This window comes from Ranitomeya imitator, chromosome 8, assembly GCF_032444005.1.
Source record: "Ranitomeya imitator isolate aRanImi1 chromosome 8, aRanImi1.pri, whole genome shotgun sequence".
Lineage (NCBI taxonomy): Eukaryota > Metazoa > Chordata > Amphibia > Anura > Dendrobatidae > Ranitomeya > Ranitomeya imitator.
In genome coordinates this window covers 102,689,218-102,711,153 of record NC_091289.1, presented here as the reverse complement: position 1 = coordinate 102,711,153, position 21,936 = coordinate 102,689,218, and the positions used below count along the sequence as shown (strand labels likewise).

The following is a 21,936-nucleotide window of genomic DNA, read 5'->3' as shown; positions in this document are numbered from 1 at the left end:
CACTGGGTGAAGCCTATCCCACATGTGAGCAAGTGTCCATCCGCCATTACTCAGCAGCAGGTACCATCTCTGCACGGTGGACCCCGGGCTGCAAACACACCTCATATCTACCTCTTTATTATTTGGTGCGATCCGCTAGCCCTAACACTGTGTGGTTGTACCTAAAATAATGCTTTGATGTGGTTTTAAATGCAAATGGTTGTCACATCAAATATTGACATGCTTTAGTCTGTGTGTTTTCTAGGAAGTTTTTTAGGGTTAAAATGGCTGAAAATACCCTAACCCTACCCCTAACCCTACCCATAACCCTACCCCTAACCCTACCCCTAACCCTACCCCTAACCCTAACCCTAACCCTAACCCTAACCCTATTCTAACCTTAGTTGGAAAAAAAAAATTCTTAATTTTTTTATTGTCCCTACCTATGGGGGTGACAAAGGGGGGGGGGTCATTTACTATTTTTTTTATTTTGATCACTGAGATAGGTTATATCTCAGTGATCAAAATGCACTTTGGAACGAATCTGCCGGCCGGCAGATTCGGCGGGCGCACTGCGCATGCGCCCGCCATTTTGCAAGATGGCGGCGCCCAGGGAGAAGACGGCCGGACGGACACCGGGAGGCCGGGTAAGTATAAGGGGGGAAGATGAGGGCACGGGGGGGCGTCGGAGCACGGGGGGGTGGCATCGGAGCTTGGGGGGGTGGGATTGGGGCACGGGGGCAGCCACACTGCAGCGGTTCTGCACCACAAACCGCAGTAAAACCCGCAGATATATTTTTCATCTGCGGGTTTTACTGCGGGTTTGACCTCACAATGGAGGTCAATGGGTGCAGAACCGCTGCAGTTCCGCAAAAAGAAGTGACATGGTACTTCTTTTTTACCGCAGCTATTCAGCGCGGCTTTTTCCGCGATTTTCCGCAATGTGGGCACAGCAGTTCCTGTTTTCCATAGGGTACATTGTAATGTACCCTGCATGGAAAACAGCTGCGGACCCGCAGCGGGAAAATCGCGGCGATTCCGCATGAAAAAAAGGATGGTGTGAACATGGCCTTAGTGGACCTGTAATCATCTGGTTCTAGTACACACTGTATTATCACTGTGACCGTTTATAGTAAAAATTACGCTGTGTTGTGGTGGAAACCATATACTGGTCTTCAAAGTAGCACTTTCATGGCGGGCAAGGGGATGCTCATGGTAGGCTCCTAGCTAGCATGGCAAACCACCAGCATTACATGGGGCATAGGGTCATAGGCACTAGACACAGTGCATCTTACTGTTTAAATGTTTTAAAAAGTAACTGTCAGAGCTCAGCTTTACTCACTATTTTTAGAGGAAGATGCGGGGTATCGAGTCTTCATAAAAAATGTGGACCAGGCATAGGATGCAACTATATGTCTAATGTCAGGAAAGAGTTAGATAAAGTTTTGATATTTAACCTCACTCCTGATGCTGGATGCTCAACTTTTGGATTCACTGGTTTGACCTGTTTTATGGATCAGAACAGTGCATATGATAAAATGCAGCTCCTGTACCCATCCACAATGTGTAAAAGCAGAACTGTCAATGAACCAGTAGCGGGCTTTTGGCCAGTGCACACCAGTGATTTTCCACACACACTTTTCATCTGAATTTCAAGAAAATCACAGCGTACACTAGTTCTTTCCATTTATGTATGAGCGAATTCAATAGAAGGAAGTTCATACACCCATCCTTAATGCGAACAAGCACACGGAATTGCCCACAGCCATTCACATTCGCATTTTTGGCCAGTTTCTTGATACAGCCATCTAAAATAGACCTTAGATGATAAACATGCAGAGTAGGACACAGAAAACATATTTAAGGAGGTGTGATAGATGCTGCAGAAAAGGGCTGAGGCTACGCTCACCAGTCACTGGTGATGTCCCGTTTGAGACTACTCTAAAAAAATTTCACATGAAGTGCAGTAAAAAAACACATCTAGGCATTAGATAGTTAGAAGAGTAGAGATTTGTGTAATAAAGCCAATTACAAGAGATGTTATGGTGTAAAGATAGATATTTAGAAAAGACATTTTAGGTGCTGGACCATGCCTTTAAAGGGGTTGTCCAGTCAAAATCGATAAGTCTGCTGTCACTCTGCATGACTGCAGACTTATGAATCGCACCTGGATCCATTCAAGTGCAGTCCGCGCGAAATGGCCGTCGTCCTCGGTCACCTTGCACCCTCGCATATACCTGCAACTGTTATTATGATATCCTCAGTCCACGCTATGGCGCAATAAAGGACTTTTTTATCGCAGCACAAGCTGGTGAGTGCCACATTTTCTTCTTTCTTTGTATATGTTGCTCTTGGACTGCTAATCAATGTTGAGCACCACAAAGCCAGTGCAAGATACCACCTGATAGTGTACAGGGAACTTTTGCTGCTGCAGCCACAAAAAACTGCAGGTGTAACCTAGTGCCGTTCTACTTTTCTCTATGAAATTCATCATAGACTTTTGAATCCCCTCAGGGATTCGCTTTTTTTTGACTCGGGACCGGAGGACGTTTATATGTTCTACATACTCCCAGCCAGTGGGTGCGGCCTTGCTTTCATACAGTAGTATGTAGCAAAATCATGCCTCTGGCCAGGAGTATGTATAACTCACACATTTCCTCCGGTCCATCTCAGAAACCAGAGAATCTCCGCAGCGCACAGTCCATGCACTGGGGTAATTCATAAGGCTGCAGTCACACAGAGTGGCTGAAGACTTAACGATTTGGAACTGAAAACTCCTTTAACTGCAAATGAAATTGCTTGTAAATTTCAGAGTGAATGGATTGTTGTCAATCTAGTTTTGAAAAGGAGTCAATTTCCTCTGATTTGTCTGCTCGCACCAATATATGTACGCAACCCTATATCTAGAGCAGCATCTATTGTGTCTAAACATATTTCCAACATATGTTCTATTTATAGAAATAGAAAAGGTTTATAAACCAACACCAGGTGACTATCTGAAAACTTCTAAATAGGGAATCAAAGTGGATCTTTGTAATGTGGCGAGGGGCTTTAGCCATGGGAGAGGTACAGTTCTTCTACACCTCGACACTACATGAAGATGGGGGTCCTGGCTGGGTGTGTGGGCTTAGTCTATGGGTGCGCCACACCCTTGCAGGCTGCATGATGCCAATGACTTCAGCTGACCAGCATCAGATGTTGAACAGTTCAGTGAAGGAGACCACCACTCAAAAATAGGAGTCAGCTGCTAGGCAGTTAGGAAGTTTTAGACAGTTGGTGCCAGACAGCAGACTGGAGCAGTCTGAGGCAGAAGGACAGGTAAGGGGCCATACAGCCTGGAGTTCTGTAGCTCCTAGATAGCGAGATACAGAAGGAAGAACAGCTTTTAGCGAATGTGCCGGAGAACGAAGCACAGGAGAGTGACAACAAGGGAGAATAGCTGTGAGAGGGCTACCTCCCTGACAGAGCGCAGATACCGGTAACCGGAAGACCGAGGTTGTGTCATACTCTAGGAGGCACAGAAGAAAACGGTAGGACAGCTAGACTACACGTAACCACCCTAATACCCAGGAGACACAGTGACTAGTGATAAGCTAGTATACTTGTTGCTCGTGTTTTCCCGAGCACGCTCGGGTGGTCTCAGAGTATTTGTTAGTGTTCGGAGATTTAGTTTTCATCGCTGCAGCTGAATGATTTACAGCTACTACCCAGCCTGAGTACATGTGGGGGTTGCCTGGTTGCTAGGGAATCCCCACATGTGTTCAAGCTGTTTAGTAGCCGCAAATCATGCTGCTGAGGCGATAAAAACTTAATCTCCGAGCAGTCACAAATACTCGGAGACCAACCGAGCATGCTCGGGAAAACCCGAGCAACGAGTACACTCGCTCATCACTAACAGTGACACATAGAGCCCCGGTCATGATAGAGACCCTGTAAAAAGGCTTGAGTCACCTGTCATACAGGTTTGTGTCCCACTTCAATAAAGGACAGAGATAACTAAGAAGCCATAGGCAGTAAGGAACTACACCGCAGTGCTAGAAGGAAGGCTTTTTACTCTACCTGGTAAAGCTGAACTCTAAACTCGCTTCCAAGTCGGCCAGACCCTGCCTGTACCTGTGATCTGGTGCCCTGGACTGTGGCTGCCTGCTACCATCAGTAAACCATGTAAATAGACTGCACAACTGCATCCTTCGTTCTTTACTGCACCATTCACCATCTTCCATCTATTCACCGGGAGCCCTGGGGACCTACTTCACCTGTGGGAAGTTATACCATCTGGCTGCCATAACATCATCCCAGAGGACCCCTTTAAGCAGCGCTTGTCACCTCTGACCAAATACCACAGGTGGCATCACAAACTTTTATTACTTTATTCGAAACCCCTTTAAAGACCTTTCCTTTTACATGGGCACCCAGGACCATGGACCGTGTCGCTGCTGCCATGACACATCTTTTTAAGTACCGAAACCGGTACCGAGTACCCCACGGCCCTGGCGGGCATTTAATATTTATAATGTGGATGTTTTTATGAGGTTTATCCCACTGACCGGAATGGAACCTCACCACTATAGATCAGTGAACCTAGAGGCTGAGATATTGAGAAGCTGGGCTACCAACCCAATGAGTTAATGTAATCATGCCACATGTGCCCTTTCTCAAGAAAAACCATGAATGGCCTAAGTTTGTTATAATAATTCAGTTTTGATTAATTATATAGTCTCTTGATAACAAGGATTTCATTATAACATTTACTATATATGATTTTGGTTCGGCATGTGATGTTTTTTGCTTTCCTATGTATTTTTTGCTAGAAGGTGTTATGGCTGGTAATTCAGTACCACAATGGACATAGAGGTCAGTGCACATACAGTGACCTGGCAATAACCCAAAAAATAAGAACGAGCTCTGAGACGTGGGAACTCTGTTGACCGCAATCCCTAATCCTCTCCAACACAACTAGAGGCAGCCGTGGATTGCGCCTAACGCTACCTATGCAACTCGGCACGGCCTGAGAAACTAGCTAGCCTGAAGAAGGAAAATAAGCCTACCTTGCCTCAGAGAAATACCCCAAAGGAAAAGGCAGCCCCCACATATAATGACTGTGAGTTAAGATGAATAGACAAACGTAGAGATGAAATAGATTTAGCAAAGTGAGGCCCAACTTCCTGAACAGAGCGAGGATAGAAAAGGCAACTTTGCGGTCAACACAAAACCCTACAAAATCCACGCAAAGGGGGCAAAAAGACCCTCCGTACCGAACTAACGGCACGGAGGTACACCCTCTGCGTCCCAGAGCTTCCAGCTAGCAGAAAAAACAAATAGACAAGCTGGAATAGAAAAAACAGCAAACAAATAGCAAAGAGGAACTTAGCTATGCAGATCAGCAGGCCACAGGAACACTCCAGGAGGAAACAGGTCCAACACTAGAACATTGACTGGAAGCAAGGATCCAAGCACCAGGTGGAGTTAAATAGGGTAGCACCTAACGACTTCACCATATCACCTGAGGAAGGAAACTCAGAAGCCGCAGTACCACTTTTCTCCACTAACGGAAGATCACAGAGAGAATCAGCCGAAGTATCACTTGTGACCACAAGAGGGAGCTCTGCCACAGAATTCACAACAAGAAGGGTTCAACTAAAGTTAACGTCTGGAAGGGAAACAAATTCCAATATAAGCAAAACAACAAGACAGTTTCCCATTGTTTTTTTATTCCAGATGGACATGCTTCCTTATATACCTTCCTGCACTAGTTTCAATATTATTTGCTATGGAAAGTTAACTGATACTATAGTTGAAATGATTACATCAGTATAACTATATAAACTGCTGTAAATGTATCTTGGGTAGACACTCCTGCCGCCATCTTCATTGAGGTGATTAGAGACCATCTCCTTGTATACAAATAAGCTTTGATCCAAAAGCAGATGTTTTCCGTCTTCCACTGGTAGAGAAAATTCTCCTGAAAAAGTTTGAGTTCTGCTAACAACTAAGACCCTATATGCCCTTTAAAGTGTCCCTTTTTCCCTTTTTTAAGATTGGAACCTCTGCTGTAGATACTTGTATATTAACATTTTTAATCTAAAATTCTAAAATAAGAATTGTTAGGCAAGTCTGGTATTGAAAAGAATTCATGTGTACAGTCAGTTACAAATAGAAGGGAATATAGTTACCTTGAAGTGTATGTATTTCAAAAGGTCAAAATGTTTTGCATACAGTCGGAAGTAGTCCATAATTTTGGAATTATGCATATAATTTGGGAAGTCATCTGGGATCGGGTAATCACTGAAGCACATCATTTCCTTTGATGTATTTATAATAACAGATTTGTAGATACTGGCTCTAGAATCTTCTGGAATTTCCTGAAGAAAAAAAAAAGTTAAATTGTGATAATCTATATTCCAAAACTGTGGTAATCTAAGGCCGGAATCACACATGCGAGAAATATGTCCGAGTCTCGCATGGTAATACCCGGCATTGCCGCCGTCTCTCAGGAGCGGAGCGTCGGTCGCATAGCAATACATGCGGCCGCACGCTCTGCTCCTGAGTGACGGCGGCAATGCTGGGTATTACCATGCGAGACTCGGATGTATTTCTCGCATGTGTGATCCCGGCCTAATAGTCTGTGTGTGTCAAACGGCTTTGTTGTTTATATATTTTTTTAAAGCATGTCTGCTATCACTTGTTTAAAATAAAACACAAAATAAAAAAAAACCACAATGAAGCTTTATTAAGCAATCCCCCTTTCGGTGTCAGCCCTCCATCACAGCTTCCAGTGATTGTTTACAGGCTGCACTGGTGACATCACGTCTATAGCGCATGTGACTGCTGCAGCCCATCACTGGGCTCAGCGGTTTGTGCTTTATGCATCGACAGAACCAAGAGCACAGTGATGGGCTGCAGCAGTTACCTCTGACTTCCAGTCAATCTGAAGTTGTAGTCACAAGATGGTGGCAGAGGACTTGGGCTGCATTTGTAACAGATGAAGACAGCTACTGATAAGTATGACACTAGGGTCAGGGAACTTACATTAGCTGCCCCACCCCAGTGGTTAAAAAAAACAAATGCTGGAGTGGTGCTTCAAATCCCATGATAGTCAATCAGGTTTAAAATGTATGCTACAATAGATACACAAAAATATTGGAACCATAGCTCCCAATCATCCCAGATTTAGCAGAATGGTCCCGCTTTGAGACATCAGGCTTCGCAGGTCAGGGTGCTGTCCCGACTTCCCCTCATGCTTCTCTTTGTCTTCTCTTAATCCCTTCATAGCTCCTTCTCCTTGGGGGGGGGGGGGGGATCATCATTTGCACACCTTTACATTAAATAATTATCTTATGATCTAGTCCTTAAAGACATCAAATTCGCCATCTTTGCAGGCAGTAATTCAATCTATGAGCCACAGCAAACTTAGGTCTGCATAGGAGAATTTGGTATATTTGAAGCTGCATTGCAGGTTCTGAACCCACAGACTGATTACATAGAAATACACTACTATGAACAGATGCATCTCTATGTCCCTGTATTCTGGAGGTGAAAGTGTCAGATTTTTTTTTTGTTCCTATAAAACTACTAAAAAGTAATGAAAAAATAATTATGTTTTGAGATTTGTTCTCCCCAGTGATTGAATTCACAACCTACATCACTGCACTCAGCAGCTAAAACAAAGAGCCACAGCCTACACTGAATACAATGTGAGGATTTTGTATACATGAAGCTGCATTGCAGAGATTTAGAAATACATGGCTGTGTACAAATCTATGTACTTGTGTTTTAGGCTATGTGCATCACTCAGGAATTCTGGCAGAAATTTCCTGAACAAAACCTCACATTTTCTGCAAGAAATCCGCATGCGGATTTTTTGCTTTTTTTCGCATATTTCTCGCGTTTTTGCATGTTTTTTGGCAGATTTTTGCGTTTTTTCCCCGGAGGTTCTGGGATGCAATAATATAGTGGGAAATCTGCAAAAAATCCACAAATTTAATGAACATGCTGCGTTTTTTTCCGTGATGCGGAAAAAAACGCAACATAGGCACAAAATTTGCGGAATGCATTATAAATGATGGGATGCATATGTATGCGTATTTTAAGCATATTTTAAGCGTTTTTATCACGTTTTTATAGCGAAAAAATGCAAAAAATCCGGAACGTGTGCACACAGCCTTAGAGGGAAAAAAACGATTCTTTTTCCTATAGAATTACAAAAAAAAACAGAGCAATTACAATAATTACATTTTTAATGCACTTTAAAAAAAAAAAAAATAAATATCACTAATCAGCAAATAACAAACATATTCGATGTTCCTGTAATAACAGCCCACATAGTACATTGATCAAATTATTCATGGTGATTGATAAAGAGCATAAAATAATGTTGTGAATGATACTTTTCTAGATTTATTTAATAAAAAATCTCCTGCCCACTGTGCATTCAAAGACGCTGCTAGTCTCTTGAGGTTTAGTTCTTTTTCTTCCTCTAGAGGCTTCTGTGTGACCCTTAACCCCTTCATATATATATGACTTATATATAAGCCATATCTCCCCCTTCTATGCTGTCTCTGTAGCCGAGCCCACATATTTTCTGGCACAGGACAGCTGATTTCTTTAGCTGACATGTGCCCCTAGCAGCCTTGGGTGGAATCGCGATGCACCTCTGGCTGTTAACATGTTAAATGCTGTTATCAATCTCTGACAGAGGCAGTTAACATGATCGCTCCAGAAGCGCGTCACTGGCTCCATCCATCAGTACCCTTGTCACTAGAGTTGAGCGACTTTTATTTTTTTAGAATAGTTGGGTCGGGTATAATCGGCCGATTATTTCGAAAGTCGGGGGCCGACCGAAACACGAAGCCCAATGCAAGTCAATGGAGAATCAAAGTCGGCAGTGAGTGGAGGACAGGAAAAAACCTACAGTGCCCATTTTAATGCCAAAAACATCAATTCTTATTTCTTAAGCTTGTCAATATTAATTTACTTTATAATAATAGTTAGGCATTGAAAACAGGGGGTCATTTGGCTAAAGTTGTGGGGGGGGTAGGGCTGGCTCAAGATTTTCGTGGGCCCAGGAAACGCGGAACACGTCACGGCGGTGGAGCAGGGAGAGGTAAGTATTTCAACTTTGCAAGTGCTGTAATCCTGAGCAAGCAGGGGGGGCCCACTCGTTGGCACTTGCACTGGCACAAGGCCCCTCATAGTACAGCGGTGTGTTTGACGGTGGGTGGCGCCTCCCACTGCCAGAGACACTTTTGTGTACTATGAGGGGCCCTGTGCCAGTGACGTCGCCAACAAGTATGCCCCCCCCACCTGATGAAGGAACCTGCACTTTCATCTGCACCTTCCTCTTTGTCCCCGTGTAAGGTGGTATAGTATGCGAGAAGGGGAACCTTACTTTCAGCAGGGTTAGATTCAGGCTGTGTAGAGTGCAAGGGGAAAGTAGTGGTCTGGGTCAATGTACCAGCAGACTCATCTAGCAGTGGCTGGCCAATGGGCAGGATGAGGAGGAAACACAGATATAGGCCCAAATACAAAAGTAGGCTAAAAGCAGTTAAAAATTGGTAACAGGACTAAACAGGTGGCAAAGCTTTGTTCAGTAGAGGACAACTGTATTGAGTGGCGCAGACACAGTTTATAGGCCCACAATAAAAAAGTAGGCTAAATGCAGTTCAAAATTGGTAACAGGACTAAACAGGCGGCATAGCTTTCTTCAGTGGAGGACAACTGTAATGAGTGGCGCAGACACAGTTAGTAGGCCCAAAATAAAAAAGTAGGCTAAAAGCAGTTCAAAATTGGTAACAGGACTAAACAGGCGGCATTGCTTTGTTCAGTGGAGGACAACTGTAATGGGTGGCGCAGACACGGTTAGTAGGCCCAAATACAAAAGTAGGCTAAAAGAAGTTCAAAATTGGTAACAGGACTAAACAGGCAGCATAGCTAGGTACTGGGGTGGGCTCCTCTGCTGAGTAGCACACAGTGGTAGTAGGTGCAAAATATTAACTTGTCTAAATGGAGGCCATGGCCCCTGTATATTTTAATTATCATCTATCATTTCAACAAATTTGTATTGGCTGTGCCATTGAAGGATTTAACAGCACAGACTACACAGTGGTGGAGCAGGGAGAGGTAAGTATTGCAAGTGGTAGAGCACTGTTCGAACTGAGGGGGAACACTCTCTCGTGGGCGGCGGTACTGGCACAGGGCCCCTCATATTACGACCGTGTGTCTGACGTTGGTTGTGCACCACCACCGTCAGAGACACTTCATTGTACTATGAGGGACCCTGTGCCAGTGCCGTCGCCCAAGAGTAGGCGCACCCACCTGTCCAGGCAAACGGCACTTGCACGAGTGCTTGCGCCAGGTGGTGACTACGGCCCTGTGGGGGGAGTCAACCCATTTAGGGAGGTATAAAAATGGCTTATGGTGGACATTCAGCAGCTGCAACTGGCAGAATTGGAGAAGTCAGTAAGAGAAGGCCAAAAGCAAGACATTTGTCAGCAGGAGAAGGTGTGGCAAAATAATTTGAAATCCATGATTGGTTCATTTTAATGAAGGTTAGATCATCAACATTCTGGGTAGCCAGACGTGTCCTTTTTTCGGTCAGTATTGAACCAGCAGCACTGAATACTCTTTCTGATAGCACACTAGCAGCAGGGCAAGCAAGCTCCTGTAATGCATATTCTGCCAATTCAGGCCAGGTGTCTATTTTAGATGCCCAGTAATCAAAGGGGAATGACTTGTGAGGGAGAACATCGATAAGGGAGGAAAAGTAGCTCGCAACCATACTGGACAAATGCTGTCTCCTGTCACTTTGAATCGATGCAGCACTACCTGTCGTGTCAGCGGTCATTGCGAAATCACTCCACAACCTGGTCATAAAACCCCTCTGTCCAATGCCACTTCGGATTTGTGCACCTCTAACACCTCTGCAATGTTGCCCCCTACGGCTCATGTGAGAACCATCACCGCCGCTGTGTGCTGGGAATGCCTGAACCAAACGGTCTACAAGAGTTGCTTGTTTGGTAGCCAATATTTGCTCAAGGTTCTCATGTGGCATGATATTTTGTAATTTTCCTTTATATCGTGGATCCAGGAGGCAGGCCAACCAGTAATCGTCATCGGTCATCATTTTGATAATGCGGGGGTCCCTTTTTAGGATACGCAAGGCATACTCAGCCATGTGGACCAATGTTCCAGGTGTCAAGTCACTGCTTGTGCTGGGTTGAGGAGCACTTTCTTGCAAATCAACATCACTTGTGTCTCGCAAAAACTGTGTACCTGACTTTGCAACGCCACCAGTTTCTATTGCCCCCTGAGAAGCATCTTCCTCCAATAAATATTCATACCTATCATCCTCCTCCTCTTCGTCCGCCACCTCATCCAGGAGAGTTCCCTGAGCAGATAATGGCTGACTGTCATCAAGGCTTCCCTCCTCGGCTGCAGACGCCAGCTCCTTAATGTGCATCAAACTTTGCATCAGCAGACGCATTAGTGGGATGCTCATGCTTATGATGGCGTCGTCTGCACTTACCAGCCGTGTGCATTCCTCAAAACACTGAAGGACTTGACAGAGGTCTTGGAGCTTTGACCGCTGCACACCAGACAACTCCATGTCTGCCATCCAACTGCCTGCCCGTGTATGTGTATCCTCCCACAAATTAATTACAGCACGCCTCTGTTTGCACAGCCTCTGAACCATGTGCAGTGTGGAGTTCCAACTTGTTGCAACATCGATTAGGCGGTGCTGGGGAAGATTCAGCGATCGCTGATGGTTCAGCATACGGCTGGAGTGTACGGGCTACAGGCGGATGTGCGAGCAAAGTCTTCGCACTTTCAGGAGCAGGGCTGGTAACTCCAGATAATTTTTTAGGAAGCACTGCACCACCAGGTTCAAGGTGTGAGCCAGGCGAGGTATGTGTTTAAGTTCTGAAAGGGCTATGGCAGCCATAAAATTCCTTCCGTTATCACTGACTACCTTGCCTGCCTCAAGATGTACACTGCCCAACCATGACTGAGTTTGTTGCTGCAAGTACTCGACCAGTACTTCCGCAGTGTGTCTGTTGCCCAAACACTTCATTTCTAACACAGCCTGCTGACTCTTACCACTAGCTGTTCGATAATGGGACACATCGTGTGCAACACTGGCAGCTGCGGATGGAGTGGTCGTGCGACTGCGCTCTGTGGACGAGCTTTCGCTTCTGGAGGAGGAGGAGGAGGGGTGGCGAATGCCTACAGCCAACTGTTTCCTAGACCGTGGGCTAGGCAGAAGTGTCCCACTATGGCTGTCCCCTGTGGACCCTGCATCCACCACATTAACCCAGTCTGCCGTTATGGACACGTAACGTCCCTGGCCATGCCTATTGGTCCATGCATCTGTTGTGAGGTGCACCTTTCTACTGACTGATTGCCTCAGTGCATGGACAATGCGGTCTTTGACATGCTGGTGGAGGGCTGGGATGGCTTTACTCGCAAAGAAGTGTCGACTAGGTAGGTCATAGCATGGTACTGCGTAGGCCATCAGGGCTGGACTGGAGAGGTGCATATGGTGGAACTAGCGGTGGTGGTGGTGGTGGACATGGCAGATTGAGAGAGGGTTGGTGATGGTATTCTCGATGTCGGCCTACATACAGTTTCCTACCAATAACCTTGTGATTCCCTGACTGCTTTGGCCTTGCGACGATACCTCCACATTTGCTGCTGGTGGTGTCCTAACCAGTGGGCTTACAGTGAGGGAAGCAATGTAGCGTTGCTGACTACCTTCATTCTGAGCAGGTGCACCAACGGTACGGGACGTTGGTAGTTAGTCCAGGCTTGCAAGTGCATGCTGGTTAAATGTCTAAGCATGCATGATGTATTTAAATTTTGAAGATTCTTCCCTCTGTTAAAGGTCTTTGAGCATTTCTTACAGATAACTTTTGACTGATCATTCGGATATTGGTTAAAAAATTGCCACACTGCACTCTTCCTACTATGGAGTACCTTTTCAGGCATTGCACGCTGTGCTACTTTCACCGGATGGCCACGCTGTCCTAAAACTGTTTTTGTTTTTGAGAAACATTTTTGGCCTGATACGGGCCTGCCAGATGACAGCTGTTGCGATGTAGATGGCTGCTGCGGATCATCCTCCTCCGCTTCTGAGCTACTGGCAGCAGCGCCCTCTTCCCCCAATGGCTGCCAATCTGGGTCAACAACTGGGTCATCTATCATCTCCTCTTCAATGTCATGTGCACCTTCCTCTGTGTCACCGTGTTAGGTGCAATAGCGTTTGGGATGGGGCACCATAGTCTCATCAGGGTCAGATTCTGGCTCAGTACATTGCGAGGGCAATGTAGTGATCTGAGTCAATGGAACAGCATTATAATCTAGCTGTGGCTGTGCATCAGTTCACTCCATGTCCGATTCATCTTGTAATGGGCAGTTAACAATTTCCCGTTCTAACCCAGGCACGGTTTGTGTAAAGAGCTCCATGGAGTAACCTGTAGTGTCGCCTGACGCATCCTTCACTTTTGGTTTGGGTGAAGGACACAAGGAAACGTCTTGTTCCTGACCGGGAGCATCCACTGACGACTCGCTGCTTTTTATTTGGAACTTTCTTAAGAGGAGGCGAAAGAGCTAGAGGCTGAGTCAGCAAGGAAAGCCAAAACTTTTTCCTGCTGCTCCGGCTTTAAAAGCCGTTTTCCTACTCCCAGATAAGGGAGCCTTCGAGGCCTTGTGTAGCCAGATGATGACGCTGGCTCAACACTTCCAGCCTTAGGTGCTAGTGTGCTTTTGCCACTACAACCAGATGCACCACCACCACCATCAGTACCAGCTCACAACCACTGCCCACGGCCTCTTCCACCTGACTTCCTCATTTTTTGGAAAATCTAACCAAAATAACAACCGTTATATGGTACTGTAAAACAAGGTAGAAGGTGTATATAAATATGTTGAGATTTTAAATCTCCCCTTTTTTGGGGAGACTGACCAAAAAATCAGGCCCTGTGCTAAAAACAACACAATGTAAGTGGCTGAAAGTGCCTGGCTGATATACGACAAACTAAAAGGACAGAAGTATATCCACTTTGTGAGAATTTGAATCTCCCCTTTTTTTGGGACACTGAACCACAACTTACCAAGACTTCAAAGAAAAAAGACAGCGCCAGTGGCGCTGTCTTTTTTCATTGAAGTCTTGGTACTTTGTCCGGGATGGGCTCCCTGGTTCTGGATGTGCGCCCCTGTGTCCGCTGAGACCTTTATTTGCAAAGAAAAAAAAGGGTGCGGTTTTGACTTTTTTCTGTCTGAACCACAACTTAGGCACAGTGTATATAACAACGCAATCTAAGTGGCAGAAAGTGGCTGGCTGATATGCGACAAACTAACAGGACAGAAGTATATCCACTTTGTGAGAATTTGAATCTCCCCTGTTTTTTTGGGAGACTGAACCACAACTTTGGCCCAGTGTATATAACAACGCAATCTAAGTGGCAGAAAGTGGCTGGCTGATATACGACAAACTAACAGGACAGAAGTATATCCACTTTGTGAGAATTTGAATCTCCCCTGTTTTTTTGGGAGACTGAACCACAACTTAGGCCCAGTGCGTATAACAACGATACCTAAGTGGCAGAAAGTGGCTGGCTGATATACCACAAACTAACAGGACTGAAATATATCCACTTTGTCATAATTTGAATATCACTTTCCTGGGGGGGGGGAGACTAAACCAAACCTCAGGCCCTGTGCATAAAACAACACAATGTAAGTGGCAGAAAGTGGCTGGCTGATATACCACAAACTAACAGGACTGAAATATATCCACTTTGTGATAATTTGAATATCACTTTCCTGGGGGGGAGACTAAACCAAACCTTAGGCCCTGTGCATAAAACAACACAATGTAAGGCCGGTTTCACACGTCAGTGGCTCCGGTACGTGAGGTGACAGTTTCCTCACGTACTGGAGCCACTGACACATGTAGACACATTGAAATCAATGCATCTGTGCAGATGTCAATGATTTTTGCGGACCATGTCTCCGTGTGCCAAACACGGAGACATGTCAGTGTTCGTGGGAGCGCACGGATTACACGGACCCATTAAAGTCAATTGGTCCGTGTAAAACACGTACCGCACACGGACGTTGTCCGTGTGCAGTCCGTGTGCCGTGCAGGAGACAGCGCTACAGTAAGTGCTGTCCCCCCCACTGGTTCTCAAGCCCCATTCATATCTTCCGTGCAGCAGCATTTGCTGTAGAGAATATATGAATATTCCTTTTTTTTTTTTGTTTCTCGTGTTTAAAATAAAGTTCCATGTCCCCACCCCCTTCCCACCCCCTGTGCGCCTGCCCGCTGTTCTTAAAATTCTCACCCGGCTCCCTCGCTGGCTGGTGCTGCTTCCTGTCCTGGCCGCAGCTTCTACTGTATGAGCGGTCACGTGGGGCCGCCGATTATAGTCATGAATATGCGGCTGCACCTCCCATAGGGGTGGAGCCGCATATTCATTACTGTAAATGAGCGGCCCCACGTGACCGCTCATACAGTAGAAGGTGCGGCCAGGACAGAAAGCAGCGCCAGCCAGCGAGGGAGCCGGGTGAGTATTTTAAGAACAGCGGGCGGGCGCACAGGGGATGGGAGGGGGGTGGGGTCATGGATATTTATTTTAAACACGAGAAACAAACAAAAAAAGGAATATTCATATCTTCTCTACAGCAAACGCTGCTGCAGGGAAGATATGAATGGCGGCTTCAGCACCAGATGCAGGGGACAGCACTAAACTTTAGCGCTGTCTCCTGTACGGTGCGTGTGGTAGCCAGTGGGCACACGGGCGGCACACGTGTGCCACACTGATGTGCCACAGAAACGCACGGGCAGACGGACACGGATAATTCCGGTACTGATTTTTCCAGTACCGGAATTATCTGGACGTGTGGGACTGCCCTAAGTGGCAGAAAGTAGCTGAAAGATATATGAAAAAATACAAGGACTGTAGTACAATTTCAATCTCCCTACAATGATCTCAAGACAAGTATGGCAGCAATAAAAAGGACTGCTGCACACAAAAGTGTGGACAAATAAACAAGATAACTGTGCAGAAAGGAGCAACAAGATTTTTGCTTTTAACAAAGCAATTGGTTTGCACAGCAGCATGCAAACAGCAATGCAGCTATCAGGGAGCCTTATAAGGCAGCCTAATAAGCTACAGAGCTGATGCACAAAAATATAGCCTCCACTGTGCCTGCAAAAATGGTGGTGTTGGACAGTGGAAATCGCTACAGCACAAGCAGTTTCAGGGCTTAATTTTCCCTCCCTAACTATATCCCTTCTTCTGATGAAGCTGCAGCAACATCTCCCTATGCTAAGGTCGGCAGAAGTAAGATGGCGGTCGGCGTGCACGCCCCTTTATAGCCCCTGTGATGCTGCAGAAAGCAAGCCAATCACTGTAATGCCCTTCTCCAAGATGGTGGGGACCCAGACCTATGTCATCACGCTGCCCATAGTCTGCGTCCTCCTTCATTGGCTGAAAAATGGTGCTGAAAGCGTCATACAAAACGCGACTTTGGCGCGAAGATCGCCAACCTCATGGCCGATCCCACACTAGGATCGGGTCAGGTTTCATGAAACCCGACTTTGCCGAAAGTCAGCGGTTTTTGAATTTGTCCGATCCGTTTCGTTCAACCCTACTTGTCACATGATCACGTGGCGCTGATGAGTTGGCATGACAACTGGGTCTGTAGGAACCCCCCTTGGTTGTTCATTGCGGATCTGCTATGAGCGTCATAGTAAATGAAACCCTGCTATGTGTAGCACAAACGATCAGAAGATCACAACTTCAAGTCTCCTAAAAAAGGTTTTGAAGCAAGTAAAAAGTGTAAAAAAGAAAGGTCTTAAAAATCTAAATATTTTTCTTAAAAAATTTCATATCCTCCTTTTTTGCCCCATTCGAAGTAAAATGAAAAATAAGAAATACACATATTTGGTATTGCTGAATTCTGAAAGGCCTATCAAAATATAAAAACAATTAATGGTAAATGGCATAACAAGAAAAAATAAATAAAAAAACACCAGAATTACGTTTTTTGGTTGCCTGTAACATTGCAATGCAATGCCATAACAGGCGATCAAAATATTGTATCTACACCAAAATGGTATAGATGAAAACATCAGCTCGGTGTGCAAAAAATAAGCCCTCACCTAGCCCCTGAAAAAATGGAGACGCTACGGGTTTCGGAACATGGCGTTTTTTTTTTACATTATTTTTATTTTTAAACAAACTTTGGATTTTTTCCCCACTTAAATAAAAAGAACCTAGATATGTTTGGTATCTGTGAACTCAGAATGACCTGGAGAATCATAATGGCAGGTCAGTTTTAGCATTTAGTGAACATGGCAAAAAGTAAATAAAAAATATTGTGGAATTTAACTTTTTTGCAGTTTCACCAAACTTGGAATTTCCCCCCGTTTCCCAGTATACGATATGGTAATTTTCATTATGTTTGATCTGTTTTTTTCTATGTTTTTTTTTTTGCTGCTGTGTTTGCAAACACACTTTGTGCATATGTAATTATTTGTCATCTGTGATTGGTTGTTCATTGATATTTATTCTGGCTGTGATTTTAATTGTATATCCTATGCCTTAGAGCTCTTTTCCATTTGCGAGAAACACGTTCGTGTCTCACATGTGAAAACCAAGTTCTGGCACCAGCACTCCAGAGCGGAGCGTGCGGCCGCCTAGCAACACATGGAGCTGCATGCTCCGCTCTGGAGTGCCGGCACCAGAGCTTGGTTTTCACATGCGAGACACGAACGTGTTTATCGCAAATGGAAAAGAGCCCTTAGGGCTCCTTCTCACTTGCAAGCAACTCGGATGAGTCTTGCATGGTTAAAACCCGGCTCTGCACCCCGCAGTCAGATCGGAGCATGCGGCCGCATAGGAATACATGCATCCACACACTCCGCTCCTCTGTGCCGGCAGCAGCACCGAGGTATTGTCATGCGAGACTCATCCGAGTCTCGCACAAGTGAGAAGGAGCCATAAGGATGCTGCATGCACCTGAAACGCATAAGAATTTTCATGTTTTTAATATGGCTTGCTATGCCTGAATAAAGTTTTTTCATTTTTTCATTAGTGGTGTGCTGCTATCTTCTCAATTTTTCCAGTAAAACCAATGGTGTCATTCAAAAGTACAACTCGTCCCGCATAAAACAAGCTCTCACATGGCCATATTAATGGAAAAAAAAGTTATGGCTCTACCTAGGAAGAAGGGGAGCAAAAAACTGCAGTTTCTTTTTTAAATGCAGAATCAAAGTTTTTCTGTACTACACAAAATTTTTTTAAAAACACTGCTTCATATTTGCACCAAAAGCACAGCATAAAAAATGCAACAAAACTGCAATAATCAGAGGGTGGTTATTGTGTGACTTGGTGTGGACACATACAGAAAGCAATAAACTTTATTTATGCAACCTGTGAACATGGCTTTACAGACACAAAGAACCCGATGTCATGCAGTAAAGCTATGTAAAAAATAGCAAGTTATGGCTGCCATAACTATGAATGAACAAAAAAATAAATCAATAAGCACCAACTAGAGCATGTGAAGAGCATGAAGCACAGATGACGTTGCGTTCGCCAGCTTTTGCTACTCAAAAGCTGAGCCGGGGATGCTGGAAGGTAAGAGATTTGCAGACCTCCGGTCCTGCCGCCAAGTACCACCGAGCTGGACAGGAGTCTTGTGAATCGATCTGCTCATCTCTAGTCCCAATCGTACAGGATACAAGGACAGTCCCAGATGTGTGTCTATGGCCAGGGTCAGACTAGCGTATGGCATCTGAGAGAGAGCATGGGATGGGAAATGTTAATGACTCTCAGCTCCTGCTCTGCGGCAAGCGGAAACCGAGTGTCGTGTGTCTGTGCTCCGAGCCTCTCGCACAGAAAGAATTTGACCACAGCTGCGGAGGAGGCAGAGAAATGAATTTCTCCATCTCCTCCATTGCTGAAGGCAGCGTATATCGGACACCACTCAAATGATATAGGCTCATATGGGTGCGAGTGAGACATGTCTCGGCCGAGTGTCTGGGACAATCGCAGCATGCCGTGATTTCACTCGCACGGTGCAAATGGTCGAGGAAAAAAATGCTGATGTGAGCTGCCCCATAGATGAATACTGGTCCGAGTGCTATACACTCATCCGTATTCACCGACCTATGTCCTGCAGTCTCCAGCATCTTCTGAATGCCTCTCACTGCCACCCAGCCTGCCAGGGTAGAAAGAAATAGTAATGGAGCGTGGTTTGGGTGTCCCTAGGGGCGTGGTCAAATTGTCCCATCGAGCACTACACATGCCGCATAATTTTTCCATCTTTCTGTTCTTCAAAAGTTGGAAGGTATGCTTTGACACATACCTTTATGACAACACATTTTAAATCCATAGCAATTATTAATAAGTCAGTCCCCCCTAAAACAGCTTCCATTCCTCTGGGAAGCCTTTCTACTGTATTGCAGAATATTTATGGGAATTCTTTTCCCATTAATTCAGAGGAGCATTTGTGAGGAAAGACACCGATATTGGATGATGGGGCCTAGCCCACAATCTGTTCTAGTTTATCCCAAAGGGTTGAGGTCAGGGAGAGAAAGCTCATAGATGAAAAGTGGAGGGGGACGGTTTCCTTGTTCAGATCATCTCCTCCCTGACTAAATGCGTGAGGAAGGTCTACAGATACGAAGCTGTATGCAGAGGGGTGATCTACATGCTCAGGAATATACTGGGGACAAAACAGCTGTCAGCTGGCATGAGCTGCAGATCTTTGCTGAAGACTGGGCAAGGCTTCTATACTTACCTTGAACTGTGATTTCTGTTAGGCCGGTTTCACACGTCAGTGGCTCCGGTACCTGAGGTGACAGTTTCCTCACGTACCGGAGCCACTGACACACGTAGACACATTAAAATCAATGCATCTGTGCAGATGTCATTGATTTTTTGTGGACCGTGATCCGTGCGCTCCCACGAACACTGACATGTCTCCGTGTTTGGCACACGGAGACATGTCAGTGTTCGTGGGAGTGCACGGATTACACGGACCCATTAAAGTCAATGGGTCCGTGTAAAACACGTACCGCACACGGACGTTGTCCGTGTGTAGTCCGTGTGCCGTGCAGGAGACAGCGCTACATTAAGCGCTGTCCCCCCCACTGGTGCTTAATCCGCCATTCATAACTTCCCTGCAGCAGCGTTTGCTGTAGAGAAGATATGATTAATAGTGTGTAAAATCCAGATCCAGGTCCCCCCCCTACTCACCCAGCTCCCGGCTCCCTCGCTGCTTCCTGTCCTGGCCGCACCTTGTACTGTATGAGCGGTCACGTGGGGCCACTCATTTACAGTAATGAATATGCGGCTCCACCTCCCATAGGGGTACCGGTACCGGAATTATCTGGACGTGTGAGACTGGCCTTATGCTGTAATGTCTATTGTCTGTACAAGTCCCCTCTATAATTTGTAAAGCGCTGCGGAATATGTTGGTGCTATATAAATAAAATTATTATTATTATTATTACCTTCTGCAGCAGTTGTGGAGAAAGGTAATATTACAGCAAGTTTACACATGTAGATTATTTACAGAGAAAACAAAATCCACGCTGACACACCTTCTATAAAAAGTTAAAAAACTTGCTTTTTTGTGAGGTTTTATAAAAATACATGGTTTTTGTTGCTGTATTGAAGCAGATGTAGACATGGTGTTTCATGTGTTACTTTTATGCATTTTTAACTATCAGGGTATGTTCTCACAGTTTTGTGTTTTTTTTTTTTGTTTTTGTTTATTTTGAAAAGGATTTGCTCATAGTGCTGTGATCTGTGACTGTAGCCACACCCACATGTCTGTATAACGGAAAGGGTGCAGTCAGACGGCCATATTGCTTGTACAAGAATCGCATCATAACTTTCGGACTAGCAGCTCTTCTGACCTGAGCTTGATAGCATGTATTTCTATGCAGCCATCATCGCTCAGGTCAGGAAAGCAGATTGCCAGTATGAGGATTGCGATACAGCAGTCTGACCGCACCCAATGTCAGCAGCACTCAGAAGATATAAAGTTTATTTTCTCCCAGGTGCTGCACTTTTAGCCTGATGGCCAGGCACCCTTATAATGCTATTAACCCTATATTTGCAGGTTAATAGCATTATCTGACATGACATTCTTTCAAGACTCTCAAAAACATGCGGAAAATGCAACAGAACTGCACTGTGTAAACATGGACTTAATTTTTGCACTTACCTTGAACCTCCATAAGCCTCCGATATCGTCAGATGATTCAAAGCAGATGGGCTCCAAATTTTCATCTAGACAGCATTTTATTGCTGTCAAACCACTAGAACCTGCCCCAATTATACAAATTTTCTTCACCATGACTTCAGAAGTTGCTGATCACTAAAAAGTGAAAGCTCTGATTACCACCGATAAAATAAGAAGACTAAAACGGCCTCCAGAAAGCTCCACGTCGCTGCTCACCACTTGTTTTCTTCAACTGTGAGAAATATGTTTAAACAAGCCGCAGTGATGATGTCCAAATGGAACGGTGCCATGTATGTGCAAACTAGAAACTGCTTGCCTGGCTTAAAGGGGAAACAACATGATATTTTCCAAACACATTTTTGTATATAGATGTTTAATTCTTCCATCATATTTAGGATACTTGACAATGCGTCCATTTTCAGATGATACCTGTCATGATTAAGGCTAAGTGTAATCTGTGGATGGAAAGAGTATTCTGATATTGTTGTTGTTTTTGTTTATTTCCTAAGTTTAGGGACTGGAGTACATTTCTGATGCAAGTTACTCCACTAAAGCGACATAACCTTGTAGTAGTATTTATTTACTTATTGATGTACCGTAATCCAAGTTTTTGCCGTAATGACAATTCTCTCCTTTTTGTCTGTATGCCCTCCTTATTAACCCATCATTTCATTTTTTTAATCATATTCTAATAAA

General features: G+C 44.9%; 1 protein-coding gene across 1 annotated transcript in view; it reads right to left on the bottom strand.

The window, feature by feature from the left end:
* LOC138647890 (flavin-containing monooxygenase 5-like) overlaps positions 1 to 21,490 on the bottom strand; it is a 170,202-nt gene extending 148,712 nt beyond the window's left edge. Inside the window, exons 1-2 of the mRNA XM_069737227.1 lie at positions 21,223 to 21,490; positions 6,153 to 6,341 (exon numbers count right to left, since the gene is read on the bottom strand). Of these exons, the coding sequence (XP_069593328.1) occupies positions 6,153 to 6,341; positions 21,223 to 21,354 (321 nt within the window). The 5' untranslated portion in view covers positions 21,355 to 21,490. The remainder of the gene's footprint in view (positions 1 to 6,152; positions 6,342 to 21,222) is intronic.
* Positions 21,491 to 21,936: the final 446 nt, after the last annotated feature.